Source organism: Notechis scutatus, chromosome 3 (genome assembly GCF_049901735.1).
Source record: "Notechis scutatus isolate UNSWTSFEM ecotype Mainland chromosome 3, rNotScu1.2, whole genome shotgun sequence".
Taxonomy (NCBI): Eukaryota; Metazoa; Chordata; class Lepidosauria; order Squamata; family Elapidae; genus Notechis; species Notechis scutatus.
This window is the reverse complement of record NC_142011.1, coordinates 202,919,152-202,934,673: the sequence shown is the minus strand read 5'-3', so window position 1 is coordinate 202,934,673 and position 15,522 is coordinate 202,919,152. Positions and strand designations below refer to the sequence as shown.

The 15,522-nt window shown below is 43.2% G+C and overlaps 1 protein-coding gene across 1 annotated transcript in view; it reads left to right on the top strand.

The window, feature by feature from the left end:
- Positions 1-15,522, top strand: part of FAM135B (family with sequence similarity 135 member B) — a 163,465-nt gene that overhangs the window by 99,553 nt on the left and 48,390 nt on the right. The window contains exons 4-7 of the mRNA XM_087962221.1: positions 495-634; positions 6,011-6,081; positions 7,111-7,284; positions 8,977-9,103. Coding sequence (XP_087818347.1) covers positions 495-634; positions 6,011-6,081; positions 7,111-7,284; positions 8,977-9,103 — 512 coding nt within the window. The remainder of the gene's footprint in view (positions 1-494; positions 635-6,010; positions 6,082-7,110; positions 7,285-8,976; positions 9,104-15,522) is intronic.

The following is a 15,522-nucleotide window of genomic DNA, read 5'->3' as shown; positions in this document are numbered from 1 at the left end:
AGAATGTATTTCTTTCATAAATTTTGGGTGGGATTGAGGATTCATTTTGGGGGGCAAGCAGGCTCAGCCAGTTAATTGGGTTTTGGTTTTTTTGCCTGAAATTGGTAAGAAAACACACCATACATTTCAGCATTTTAATTGGGAGGAATCTTGAAGGTCTTAAAGGATTGTTCTTTAGAAGTTAGAAGAGGGATCTCTAAACTCACAGACTTCAACTTGTAGGGGTCTCCAAATTTATAGACTTTATCTGCCAGAATTCCTCAGCCATCCATACTGGCTGGGGAATTCTGGGAATTGAAGTCCACAAGTCTTAAAGTTACCAAGTTTGGAGACCCTTGTATTAGAGGCCAAATACAAGCAGTCGGTTGAGGAAGATTGAAATAAAGAACAGGCCAAAATGAACCTGGGCTCATGGAAAACAAAATGAATGAATCCTGTTATATTTATCTGGCTAACTAATGCTTTCTTCTTTAAATATATGATATTGGCTTCAGGTGAGATGATTCTGCATTCAGCCAGCATCCACGACAACATGGTCTTCAGCCGAGTCTTTCAGATCTTGTACCGGAATGAAGAGATTCTCCTCAATGATTCCATGAACTTCTCTGTGCATCTCCTCCTGGATGGTGAGAGGGTGAGATGGTTTTGATTCTCTTAAAGAAGACTCCTCTTCACTCATATATGAGTAGGAATGAAAATTCACACATGGTTATCCATGGTAGAGCGGTAGCGATAGAGTGGTCCTTTGCATACAGGCAGGGGTTTTGTCAGCTGGGGGTTTGCAGGAGTTCAGGAGAGCCCCTAGCTAAGATTCTGTGCAGTTCGGAGAATCCCCAAATCCCATTTCTGGATGGCCTCCCCTACCTGACCCACCTTTCCCAGGAGTCTCCACGTGGCTCATTTTGGATGTAGATAATAAGTGCAGGACGCAAACGGAGGCTTGGGGATGGTGAAAAATGGGCCTCCCGGAAGTTCAGAAAGGCCGGAAATGGGGCAGTTTCCAGCTTCCAGAGAGCCTCTGGAGCACAGGGTGGCCATTTTCACCCTCCCAGAAGCTCGAGGAAAGCATCTGGAGCCCAGGGAGAACAAAAGCGCTCCCCCGTCATGGTGTAGGAGGCTGACAAGGCCATGCCCACAATGGCTACGCCCACCCAGCAACCAGTCGGAGAACCTATTGATAAAATTTTTGAAACCCACCTCTGTATACAGGGCAACTCCACCTCCTCTTTTATTGGGGTCTGGGATTTTTTTTGAACAGTTTGTATCCTTCTATCAATATGTTAAGGATGTGGTGGCTCAGTGGCTAAGATGCTGAGCTTGTCGATCAGAAAGGTCAGCAGTTTGGCGGTTCGAACCCCTAGCACCGCATAATGGAGTGAGCTCCCTTTACTTGTCCCTGCTTCTTCCAACCTAGCAGTTCAAAAAGCATGTAAAAATGCAAGTAGAAAAATAGGGACCACTTTGGTGGGAAGGTAACAGTGTTCCGTGCGCCTTCGGCATTTAGTCATGCTGGCCACATGACCACGGAGATGTCTTTGGACAATGCTTGGCTCTTCAGCTTTGTAACAGAGATGAGAACCACCCCATAGAGATGGAAATGATTTGCATATATGTGCGAGGGGAACCTTTACCTTATCAATATGTTCCAGTCATGGGTTTCATCCAACCAAGTTTCTGTTATTCCAACTATATCATATCTACCTTCATGTATTAATAGTTCAAGTTCACCCTGTTTGATCCCCAGACTTTGTGCTTCCTGAAGATATGCCCCCTTCCGGTTTTGTGAACCTTGTGGTTTTTCAAAGTGCCAGTGGCAACGAGATCAACAAACTCCCAAGACTTGACTCTGTCTTGATCCCCAAAGCACAGGAGTAAGCACTTCATGGTCCCACAACCCACTTCCAACCATGTAGTACATGGTTCTCTTGGTACAACTCATAATTAGCTTTGTTTAGTTTAGTTTATTGTCACTGCACATAGGAATATAGGAATTTGAGATCTTCATGTCTGACTCTGGGTATGCTTCCTATATCTCCTATTTGGGGTTTAAGTTTGTCTTCCCTCCCATCGCTCCTTACTTCATTATTTGATTTGCTTTCTAGGGTTTTTTCTTTGGAATTAGGCCCTGGAGATCCTAAAGACTGGTCACCCCCCCCCCCTTAATTTTAGTGGTACCTCAGTACTCATTGTTAATTGGTTCCAGGTGGCATGATGAGTACCAAGCAAATTTTCCCCATAAGGAATAATGTAGAGGGTCTCAAGGCAGCCGATACCAACAACTTCTAACTTACCTGTTGAATACTGAAAAAACAATCAGTACTGGGACAAAATTTTTGCATCAAAAATGCATTGAGTACCAAATTGGATGAGTTTCAAAGCAGTTGACTAACATGGTACTGCTCTATACAAGATTGTTATCCCAATAGAAGAGACCATCTGCAGATTGGTGGGATCTACAGCTAAACTGGAGGGAGATGTTAAGAAGGGAACAAGCTTAGAGTCCTTACACTGCAGAAAGTAGTACCAGCCTGATCTCTGAATCCCTTTCTGACTGTTCCCAAAGGAATGCAGTCAGTCTAGAGAGATTCTAGTAACATACATGACTAACAATAAAATTTCTACTTGAGAGTGTTCGTGTTGTGGTTCTGGTTGCTTGTGCATGGCAGTAGCTCAGGGCTGAAGGGTCCTTGGGACTCTCTGAAGTTGTTTGTTTGCTTGAAAGACATTTCATTGCCCAACTAGGTAACATCATCAGTATGGGAGCATCACAACCAGGGGTGGGATTTTACCAGTTCACACCTATTCGCTAGAACCAGTTGTTAACATTCTAAGCAGTTTGGAGAACCGGTTGTTAGAAGCAATTACTGGCCTAATCCTGTAAGGAAGGCAGGAAGGAAACATTCTGGTGTTGCTTACAGAACCTGCCTCTCCGTTAACCCTTATTATATTCTTGGCAGGACTAGACTTCCTGTCTCAGGAACCTCTCTGGAGTTTTTTTCCCCTCCTTTGCTGCTACTTTGCTTGTGTGGAGTGACCATTCAAAGTTACAATGGCACTGAAAAAAGTGACTTATGACCATTTTTCACACTTACGACTGTTGCAGCATCCCCACGGTCATGAGAGGCCAGGTGAGGAGATGTGTGCCTCGATGTGAATGATATTGAGTTGGCCACGCCCAGCCAATAACATGACCACCAAGCCATGTCCACCAACTAAGCCACGCCCACAGAACTGGTTGTTAAAAAATTTGAATCCCACCCCTGATTACAACCTCCACAGATTTGTTATATATGTCTTGTCATATTGGTTTGGAGTGCATTTGAAACCACTTAGATTGTCCTTATATCACTTAATCATAATAGATGACATTCACAAATGAATTTCTCCCCCTGCAGGTAGATAGTAAGACAGGAGAGAAAAGATTAAAGGAGAGAAGTTACTGTGAATATAAGTATATTGGACTGAATAACACCAATTTATGTCCAAATGGTTATGTTAGCTGCACTTAGAAACCCATCATACTTATTATTCCTTAATGATTTCGGTGCCATTGATTTCAACAAGTAGGGACTGCAGCCAACAAACTAGATTGGCTAAATTGAGTGAGATAACTAGCACCTTGGAATACAGAAATAAATATTCAATATAATTTAGGGAGTTTAGAAAATAGCCTGAACATGACAGAGTGAAATTTCACAAATACAAAATTCTTCTTTTGGGAAACAACATTCAAATTCACAGTTACAGGAGGGGAATATGGAGTTTCCTGACCTAACCCTAACCTAAACTCAACTACCTCTCTCTCTCTCTCTCTCCATTTTATCATCTGTGTGTCTGTCCGTCCATCCATCCATCCATCCATCCATCCTCCACTCTCTCTCCCTCCCTCCCTCTTTCTCCCCCTCTCTCTCCCTCCCTCTCTCTCATCTTTGGGGAATAGTTGATCACAAATTGAACATAAAGTGGCAGTTTGACAAAGTGATTAATGCAATTATAGTTTCCAAACCGCCACCAGTAATTCTTCCATCCTATTTTACACTGATTAGGTCCCATCTCAAGTAATATGTCCAGTTCTGAATACCCTGTTCTTGGAGGTTTTGGAAAATTTTAACAGGTTCAATGGAGGGCAGGCATGATGAACTAAATTTGGTTTAGGAATGTCAGAACATGGATAATCCCAGAGAGTGAGTGAATGAGTGAGTGAGTGTGTGTGTGAGAGAGAGAGAAAGGGAGAAGAAATGCAGCCATATTAGGATCATGTACTGCTGAGATAGTTGACTCTTTAAGCAATGTGGCTTTCCCATTGCTCCTCCTCCACATTTTTTTCTCAGAAGTTCAATTTTGAATTACATATATCTTATAACAGCGTAATAAAATAAACTAAAATACTTTTTTCATCAAGAGAAAGTTCAGATTCGCTAGCAGGACGTAGAGAAGCACTAGAGGACTTAGATTTTTTTTTGTCTTTTAATGAGCCCATAATTCCTTACATTGGGGTGGAGTCAGGGCAACTGAATGGAGCTGAGCGTTTACTGGCTGGATGCCCTTCCTGTTGCCAGTGCGGAGTTCACAGCAGATAATTACTCATTGTGTCCAGAGAGAAATATCTGCCACTATCTAGGATCAAACTCACAGCCTCCTGAGTGTGAGGTGAGAGCTCCACTTCTAGGCCACTGCACTACTCATTAGAGGACTTAGAATGATGAAGAAAAATAGGGGAAAATGAAGTATCTTTCAACAAGTGCTATGACCTTAATTAATATGACTCTCCTCCACAAATCAGCTCCACACCTAAAGAAGAAACTACAGGGGATCCAAGTGTCCTTCAGTGTAATTCTTTGCTCCGTGCAAGGAGAGTTTGTTTGAGAGTTTGAGTTTGAAACTGGTTGGAGTTTGAGGTCTCATTCCTCAACTAATCTGGGAGACTGGATGACCTTTTAATCACAGGACAACGTAGGCTGCGAGTCTCTGAGGCATCCATCTCAGTCGCCTGCCCATCAGATTATCAATCAGTTATATTTTCTTGGTGGTAGCTTAGTCCAGATGGTAATACACATTAGAAACTCATCTACATGGAGGGATTTCAGACTTCAAGTGGGATTTTCTGAACTATCCGTAGGGTGTGATAAAATAAGCCTAGTTGGTTCAATCAAAGTTCTACTGGTGGCATCTGTGTGACACATAAATGACAAGATTTGACTGTCCCTTTCCAGCTCTTGATGTTTGTTGCCACACCTTGTAAATTGCAATTCATTCATTCATTCATTCATTCATTCATTCATTCATTCATTCATTCATTCATTCAAACAAACAGACAGGCATTTGTCTGAAGTGGTATAGAATCTCCTGCTTAAGCAGGGGGCTGGATTAGAAGACCTCCAAGTCCCTTCCAGCTCTATTCTGATTCTGATTCATCTTCTGTTCACTTCCTCACTCTTCTTTTCTATTTTTTCTCTCCCCTCTTCTCCTTTCTCTTTTTCCGATTGATCACAATGCTCCAAAGGTGGGTTTTTTCAGGATGAAACTGGACTTTCTGGTTTTTCTTTGAAGATGTTTCGCTTCTCACCCAAGAAGCTTCTTCAGCTCTGACTGGTGGTGGGAAATGAAAGGATTTATACTCCTTGCAGACAGCTGGTCATTTGCATCCTTTTAAAGGGTCGTTGAGGCCACTTGGAGGCTTGTCTGTGTCAACAGGGTCACCTGAGTAGTGCAAATGGGTATGGAGCCTTCTTGGCTGCAGGATGTTTTCTGCCCTGTGACAACTCCCTAAAAGAATGCATAGGACCAGCTCTCTGCAAGGTATATAAATCCTTCCATTTCCCCACTATCCAGTTAGAGCTGAAGAAGCTTGTTGGATGAGAAGTGAAACATCTTCAAGAAAAAAAAAATAGTCCAGTTGCCTCCTGAAATAGCACCTTTGGGACAACCATGACCTGGATTCTCCATAGACAATTGATTCCAATATTAGCTTTTAATAATAGTTTTTTTTCCTTCCTAAAATTGCTCCCAGGTGGAAGAAGCATTAAGTGAAGCTGATTTTCAGCTTAAGCTGGACCTGCTTTTTACAGACAGTGAACAACAGTGAGTAGTATGCCCTTTTAAGGTGAAACGTTATTCTCTTGCAACCAGGACTCTGACGGCATTTTAAAATTAAGAAATAAGTTGTCCTGAACTACAGTCTGTTAAACAAATACCTGGAGCATTAGGTTTGTACAAATCAGTTATTAGATGTAGAGGAAAGAATCATGAAAAGAATGTAGGGGAACAATCCTATAGATAACCCCCTCTGTTCCATCAGTACCCTGATGACTCAATAAAAAAAAGCATGCTCACATAAATATTACCACTTTTTAATGGTTTACTTTCCTCTTTACAAGAGCAATTTAGGATCATAATCTAGTGTATGTTGACAGTGTCTAATAAAATGGCACTGTTGGAGGAGGAGGAGGAGAAAGGGGGAGAAGGAGGAGGAAGAGAAAAAGAAAAGGCAGAACAAGCAGAGGAAAGGAGGAGAAGGAAGAGGGGGAGAAAAAGGAGGACCAGGAGAGGAAGGGGGAGAATGAGAAGAAGGAAGACAAGAAGAGAAAGGGGGAGAAGGAGAAGAGGAGAAAGAGGGAGAAGGAGAAGAAGGAAGACAATAAGAGGAAGGGGGAGAAGGAGAAAGATAAGAGGAGAAAGAGGGAGAAGGAGAATGAGGATAAGAAGAGAAATGGGGATAAGAAGAGGAAGGAGGATAAGAAGAGGAAGGGGGAGAAGGAGAAAGAAGGACATGGAGAGGAGGGGGAGAAGGAGAAGAAGGAGAACAAGGAGAGAAAGGGGGAGAAGGAGAAGTGTACAAAGGAAATGAAAAGTAAAACAAAAGATGACTGCAGGAACAGTAGGAGACAAACCATTTGAGGATTCTCAGGGCAGTATCAAGAAATTGACCCTGTTGTTGTCATAATTACAATGTAGAGAGTTGAGCTGCAACCTCCAAAGTATGACTCACTGCTAAGAGAATAACAGCCCATGATCAAAATTCCGCTCACACCTGAAACTCTGCAGCAGCAACCGTCTCGCTGAACAAGCCAATGCCTCACTTTTCTCAACTCTTCCATCCTCTCCTTCCAGGCTGAGAGACGTCCTGACCATCCCGGTAATAAGCAGCCGCACATTGGGACTCCACTTCCACCCCAGGCAAGGCCTACATCACCACGTCCCTGTCATGTTTGACTACTTCCACCTGTCGGCAGTCACGGTTACTCTGCATGCCTCTCTGGTGGCTTTAAACCAGCCCCTCCTCAGGTACAGTGAACCACCACATTCCTAAAGAGACAATGCAAGAGGGCTTGGCAAATTCTTCCAAAGTTACTCGCATCCTTCCCTGATAAGTTATGTTCCCCAATAAATCAGCTTTCTTCAAATCCTTAAATCAGACACATCTTTATTTCAATATCCAAAGCAAAGTCAAGTGGCCTTGCCCTGCAGTCCATGATGGAAAGAACCAGGAGGATCTTTCAAAAAAAAAAAAAAAAGAAAGGTGGCCAAACCTGGAAAAAGACATGTGTCAACTCGTAAACATTCCTGGCCTGCTCTTGAGTTGCCATAGGCAGTGGTGGGGAGAACTGATGGAGAAGCTAAGTTGCTTTAACCAGAAGCACATTTCACACATACCTTTCTTCAGATTGTATCCCAGGTTACTAGAGGAAGCCAGAGAGGCGTGTTTTCTACAGTCTATGAAAGTGCTCCATTGGAGAATGTGATTTATGACACACCCTGGGAGAATGGGGGAAACAGGGTCATAGGTGGGCAGTAAATTACATGGGGCAGAGCCAGACTGCACTTGGGAAAGTGCCGACATGTTTCTCCTAATAAATAATTGGATTTCTTTTGAAACTTGGCTCAAGGCTCATGAATTAATTAGGGCATCTGTTGGAACCCTGACAACATGGCTGTTTTAATGATTTGAAGAAAAGTCTTTTGCATGGCTAAAAATCATTTCTGAAGGACTGGCCCAGCCCTGAACAATAATTTTTCATTCTTCACTCCAATGCAGTCCTAGGCTGCATTAATAGAGGGATAGAACACAGTCATTTGAAGTGCTAATACCCCTTTATAAGGGCTTGGTAAGTTCACGTTTGGAATACTGCATCCAGTTCTGGTTGCCACGATGTAAAAAAAGATGTTGAGACTCTAGAAAGAGTGCAGAGAAGAGCAACAAAGATGATTAGGGAACTGGAGGCTAAATATATAAAGAACAGTTGCTGGAATATGTTTAGTCTAATGAAAAGAAGGACTAGGGGAGACATGATAGCAGTGTTCCAATATCTAAGAGGCTGCCATAAAGAAGAGGGGGTCAAGCTATTCTCCAAAGCACCTGAAGGTGAGACAAAAAACAATGAATGGAAATTAATTAAGGAGCAAACTAACCTAGAACTAAGGGGACATTTCCTGACTAATAGAACAATTAACCAGTGGAACAATTGCCTCCAGAAGTTGTGAATGTTCCAACACTGGAAGTTTTTAAGAAGAGATTGGACAATCATTTATCTGGAATGGTGTAGGTTTTCCTGCCTGAGCATATGGATTGGACAAGAAGACCTCCAAGGTCCTTTCCAACTCTATTATTCTGTTATCTGATATTTTAATTTTATGAACTGTCATCTAGTTGTCTTTGGGCAGCACATAAATCAAATAAATAAATAAAACTATGGAGTTTGCTCCCTGTTTATACACAGTAGCTCTTCCCCTGCCAGTTTTGGTTAGGTGTGTTTTTTCTTGGTGATTCCTTGAGCAAGGAATCGAATCAAGGGTTTAGCTATCAATATTCTCCTCCGTGGAATATTTTTTTTCAGTTTCTGCTTCTTCCTAAACAGCTTTACAGGCATATAAAAATAATCAATTATTCCTAGTGCAGAAAGGAAGTGAGGGAGATTTTGATTGTGAAAAAAATATTCGTACCTTCCTGAGCTTTTCACATCTTCTCTTTTTGTTTAGTTTTGCTCGGCCAGGAAGATCTTCCTGGCTTGTTAAAGGCAACTTGGATACGGGACCAGATTTAACTGGGATGTCGCTAGAAAACCTGGTTTTCGGAGCAGGCTACTGCAGACCAACAACTTCAGAGGTAAAATGCTGTGTTGCTTGGAGGTGTTGATAACACTCTAAGGTTAACTTGACATTCTGTAGAAAGGGCTACCAAGCTGTCAATGAATGGCATTTCTTAAAATTACAGTAGTCCTACACTTATAACCATTTGTTTAGTCACTGTTCAAAGTTACAATGGCACTGACTTATGACCATTTTTCACTTATGATCATAGCAACATCCCCATGGTTACATGATCAAAATTCAGAGGCTTGGCAACTGACTCATATTTATGACTGTTGCTGGATCCCAAAGTAATGTAATAACCTTTTGCGACCTTCTGACAAGCAAATTCAATGGAGAAACCAAATTCACTTAACAACTATGATACTAATTTAACAACCACAGTGATTCACTAATAGCTGTGGCAAGCAAGGTCATAAAATTGGGTGAAACTCACTTAATAACTCACTTAGCAACAGAAAATTTAGGTTCATAAGTCGAGGATTGTCTATGATTATTACGCTTTCCTATGCTCACCGATGAAACCAGGCAATTGAGTCAATATTTTCTATTGTATCAGTTGAGCTGAAGGTCGTTGCTATTTAGTTCTCAAGGGATGAGTTGCTCACTATTCACTTAGCCAAAATATTTGAATATGCAAAGCTTATAGCAATAGCACTTAGATTTATATACCGCTTCACAGTGCTTCACAGCCCTCTCTAAATGGTTTACAGAGTCAGCCTATTGTCCCCCAACAATCTGGGTGCTCATTTTACCAACCTCAGAAGGATGGAAGGCTCAGTCAACCTTGAGCCTGGTGAGATTTGAACTGCCAAATTGCAGGCAGCTGGCAGTCAGCAGAAGCAGCCTTCAAGTACTGCATTCTAACCACGGTGTTGGCATGGCTCTATCCAACTTACAAGGCCAACTTATTTTAGGGATGGATGCTAGATTTCCTCAATGGATGTTAACGGTTAACTCTGCCACTTATTCTTTTGATATGACTTGTTTACAAAATATTTATTCTTATGACTTTTATTTCTTTTATCAAGAGCTCCCATGGTGCAGTGGTTTAGAATTGCAGGCTAACTCTGCCCATTGCCAGAAGTTCAATCCTGATTGGCTGAAGGTTGACATCCTCCCATCCTCCTCCCATCCTTCCAAAGTTGGTAAAATGAGGACCCAGATTGTTGGGGGCAATATGCTGACTCTGTAAGCTGCTTAGAGAGGGCTATAAAACATTATGAAGTGGTATATAAGTCTCAAGTGCTATTTATTTAGTATATGGCATACAATGTCAGGGAAATCTATACATGATAGATACACAATGCAATCCCCACAGCCTGGAATACTAGTTCATTCTGTTTAGCACTTATATGCCTATCCTTGGTGCACTGTAGGGATTGTCATGCCCCTGTCAAAGTCTGAATCTGAGGAGAAAGCCAAACAGCTGGCAGGGAGTGGGAGTGTGACTCCGTTGGCTGTAGAGGCTGGGGAAGTCTGGCTGAGCAGAGCAGGGGAGAGGTAAAACAAGGGAGAGGGAGTTCAGAGGAAGACCCAGGGCCACCCCCTCTTCATCCTAGGGCATGCAGGGAGGAACGGAAAAGAGAGCAACGTTGGTTGTGTGGCTTACAGGAGAGGAAAGGGCCCTGATTCCCTTCATTAGCCACAGCTGAGAAGACAGTTGATAAGAAAGGCAGACTGCGTGCGGCAGGCTGCTGGGAGCAAATGTGACTTTATCCTGTGTTGTCATGGCTTATCTGAGTTCCTGGCATTTTGCTGTGCCTTCAAGTCTGAAATTCTTGCTCCTGACCTGCCAAACTAATTACTTCAGTTTGGCTTGTTTGGACTTTTAGTTACAGTTTGTGTTGCTCCTGTTTTGGATTTAATTTTCTGCAGTCAAAGCTGTTCCTGGGAGTTTTTCTCTAGCCGAAGGTAACCTGGATATTGGGGGCAAAGTTGGAGATAATAAAGGGTCTTTTATTGCTTATCTGACTGTGTTGCCTTTGTGCCACGCCCCTTTGGGTCATCACAGGGATGAACTAGCTTTATACCACCTAACTGGAGGCTTTCAGGTTGCTGGCCCTTTGGACCTCCTCTGCCAGTTGCGCATCACCTTATCTCATATTGCATCACCTCACATCCAAGACTGACTCGCACTTTCACCTATATTCTGCTTCACTCGCAGCTGGACAAAGAAAAGGGAAGTAGGTGGAATGGAATGCAAGGGTGGGGAAAATGGCATCCAAGCAAAGTTAGTTCCCATGAGATGTTGCTCCAACTTCAAGGACAGTCCGAGCAGATGTCCCAGCATGGTCAGCTGGTTCCCATAACAAAATGAACAGAAGTGATTGGTGGACATAATGGACTGTGGGGAAAGGGGGAATGCTTTTGCACAGGAAGCCCAGAGCTGGTTTCGCATCTTCTGTGCTAATGTGATTTATTCAGTAAAGTTTATACCCTTGGTAAAATAATGTCCAGGAGTTTCTTTTTCTGGATTTGCCAACTGAACAATTGACATGTGCATTTCACTCTCCGCACACACAAACACAGCTAGGGTTTTCCCACCAAAGTGGTACCCATTTATGTACTAGCAATATTGCATGTTCTGAACTGCTGGGTGAGGAGTTAGGGGTTGAGCAACGGGAGCTCACTCCATCTCATGGAGCTGGACTCAAACCGCCAGAGTGCAGGCCAGTTCTGGCTGACAGTTCCAGCGTCATTAATCTTCTGCGCCACTGTGTTCCCTTGGTGGCACTTTATCCCTCACACAAACATATACTGTCTACCTGTCACTATTGTTCTGATTTAATTAATCATTTTCCACTGCCTAGAAATCAATTGACATTTTTCAAATTTCCCCTTGGATGCTAAAAAAAAAAAAAAATCATTTGGAATTGGACTGCATTGGCAAAGTGAGCCAAACAGAAGCAAGTTATTTACGTAGTTGCAATTGGCTCAGATTTTATGGAAATAAGTTTGGCCCTTAGGTTAGGTAAATGCTGCCATTGATTTACTAGAGATTGTTTTTAATGGTTGATTTCTATTATTTATAAAGGTGTTTAAGGTGTTTCTTTGGGATTTTGTTGTATCTGTTCAGATCAGATTGGAACATCAGTATTGGGTAAATGAATACATAAAGGAATAAGAAACTGTGACTTTTTGAATATTTAGAAATGTCCTGAAAGGTTGCAAATCAAGCTTCTGAATATCATAATTATCTGGACTCAATTTGCTAACACATTGAGTAGTATATGGATAGTTAGATCATCATTAAAGTATTACATAAAAATTGTAAGTGGGATTACAAGTAATCCTTGATTTATGATAACAATTGAGCACAACATTTATGTTGCTAAGTGAGACATTTAAGTGAGTTGAGTTTGCCCCATTTTATGACTTTTCTTGCCACAGTTATTAAGTGAATCATTGCAGTTGTTAAGTTAGTGACGGTTGTTAAGTGAATCAGGCTTCCCCATTGACTTTGCTTGTCAGAAAGTCACAAGAAGGGATCACATAACACCACAATTGTTATAAATATTCATTTCAGTGGTTAATTATTCTCACGGTTAGGAAATCTCTCCTTAGTTCTAGATTGCTTCTCTCTTTGTTCAGTTTCCATCCATTATTTCTTGCCTTCTGGTTCTTTGGAAAATAGATTGACTCCTTCTTTGAGGCAGCCCTTCAAATATTGGAAGCCTGCTATCATGTTACCCCTAGTCCTTCTTTTCATTTGTTCTTCTTCTTGTGCCATATCCGTCATTGGACGTTGGCGATCAAGTTGGCGATCCTATCTTTTCACTAGATTAGACAAACCCAATTCCTGCAAGCATTCTTCATATGTTTTAAGTCCCTCCCCCTAATCATTTTTGTTGCTCTTCTCTGCACTCTTTCTAGAGGTCAACATCTTTTTTTATATTGTGGTGAACAAAACTGGATGCAGTATTCCAAGTGTGGCGATATTAAGGGTTCATGAAGCAGTACTAATACTTCATGTGATTTTGATTCTATCCCTCTATTAATGTAGCCCAGGGTTGCATTGACTTTTTTGGCAGCAGCTACACACTGTTGGCTCATATTTAAGTGATTCTCCAGTAGGTCTCCAAGATCCCTCTCACAGTTATTGGAATTGAGCCACGTTTGACCTTGTCTGTACTTTTACAGTTGTTGTTGTTGTTTGTCTAAGTGTAGAACCTACACTGAATTTCATTTTGTTACAATAGGGCCAGAGGTGGTATTCAGCAGGTTCTGACCAGTTCTGGAGAACCGACAGCAGAAATTTTGAGTAGTTTGGAGAACCAGCAAATGCCACCTCTGACTGGCCCCGCCCCCATCTCTTCTCTGCCTCCCGAGTCCCAGCTGATCGGCGGGGTCTTCTTTTGTTGTCCTGCATAGGGGAACAGAGCTGGAAAGCAGGTTAGTGGAGTGGGGAGGGAATGGGATTTTGCAGTAACCTTCCCCTGGAGTGGCGTGGGAATGAAGATTTTCCAGTAGCCTTCCCCTACCACTCCCACCAAGCCACACCAACAGAACCGGTAGTAAATAAATTGAATCCCACCACTGAATAGGACCCAGTGTTCAAGTCTGCCAAGATCCATCTTGATTTTGAGCCTTTCTTCTGGGGTCTTAGCTATTCCTGTATCTCCGTGCCTTTCCTAACCAAAATAGGCAATTTAAGGACAGACTGACTCTACTCCTCAAAGTTTAATAGCAAGGAAATGCTACATGGAACAGATGGTGGAAGGAACAAGGTGTTTTTGTCCGATGAATTTGCATTTCCTTGCAAAGGCTGGGTTTCCTTGACAGTCTTACTATATTTGAAAAGTGACAGCCGTACAAGTAATGATGACAGGCCAAGTTTTGATCTCCCCAGCTCCTGGGCCTGATTTATTTAATTTCTTTTGCACAATGTAGATGGGTTCAGCAGAAATTAAGTGTTGCTTTCCAGTTAGCTGAAATGGTGTGGGTTACAGAGGTAATTGAGATAACGAGCTTCATTCTCAAAGGCAGAGAACTCCCTGAATTGATATTTATTGACATTTCTCTCTCTTTTCCTTCTCCCACGATCTGATAGATCAGGGATCCCCAACCTTTTCGACGCCGCGGCCCGGTTCCGACATCAGCTGGGCGCCGCGGCCCGGTACCGGCGTCAACTGGGCGCCGCCATCTTTTATGACGAAAAGGCGCTTCCGGTGGCGTCACGGGCGCTGTTCGTCATAAAAGATGGCGGCGCCAGCTTCTGGTGAGCTTTTCGGGTAGAAATGGCTTTCTACCCGGAAAAGCTCACGAGCGCTAGCGCCGCCATCTTTTTATGACAAACAGCGCTTCGGTGAGCTTTCTACCCGGAAAAGCTCACCAGAAGCGCTTTTTACCAAAAAGATGGCGGCGCCCAGCAACCAGCGGCCCGGTAAGGGTTGTTCCGCGGCCCGGTACCGGTCCGCGGACCGGCGGTTGGGGACCCCTGTGATAGATTATTCGGATCCAGTTCTCCAGTTCTGTTTCGGAGGAGGGGGGGAAAGAATGCTAAATGCAGTTGATGGCCTTGGAGGTGTTGGAAAGCATAAAAAGAATTTTTTTTAAAAAAAATCCTTTTTATCCCCCTATTTCCTTTTCTCCTTTCACTTTTCCATATGCTGTAAAAAAAAATAATTTGCAATGTGAGGGGGGAAAAGGTAAAATAGGTTATTATATTCCGGGGAGAAAAATTATATTCAGGGGTAGGCTTCAAAATTTTTAGAAAGGGTTTCTCCGCCTGGTTGCTGGGTGGGCGTGGCCATGGTGGGCGTGGCCTAGTTGGCTTCCTGATCCATGGTGGGAGGGGGGAGTTGCTCTCCCCGATCTCCATAGGCTTTCCTCGAGCCTCCGGGAGGGCGAAAACGGCCTCCTCGGGCTTCAAAGGCTCTCTGGAAACTGGAAACAGGCCTGTTTCTATCCTTCCTGAACTTCTGCGAGGCCTTTTTTTCACCCTCTCTGAGCCTCTGTGTGTGCCCTGAACTTACTTGCATCCAAAACGGACTCCTGGGAGGGGCGGAGCAGAGTGGGCGGGGCCAGACGGGAGTGGGATTTGGGGGTTCTCCGAACTGCACAGAATCTCAGCTAGGGGCTCTCCCGAACCCCTGCAAACCCCCCCTGCCCCAGCAGCCCACCCCCTGATTAAATTTGGTTGCAGAGGAGGTAAGCCAAATCTACCTTCTGTACCAATATTTTCCAATAGTCTTGATATTCCAACGCACAGCGCCCAAACCCCAACGCACCACACAGCCAGCCCCCGCCCCCATGCAAAAACTAACCCTAAAACTAACGTTATTGAATGCGCATCCAGTTGTCAGACGGGTGAGATTAGCCCTAGCGTGGTCGACTAAGAATGATAGGTCGCTACAAATCGGTGGATGTCTCACCTTGCAGCTGCCCGACTGAAACACCGCACGGCTGCAAATGTGTTTGACGACCAGTTTG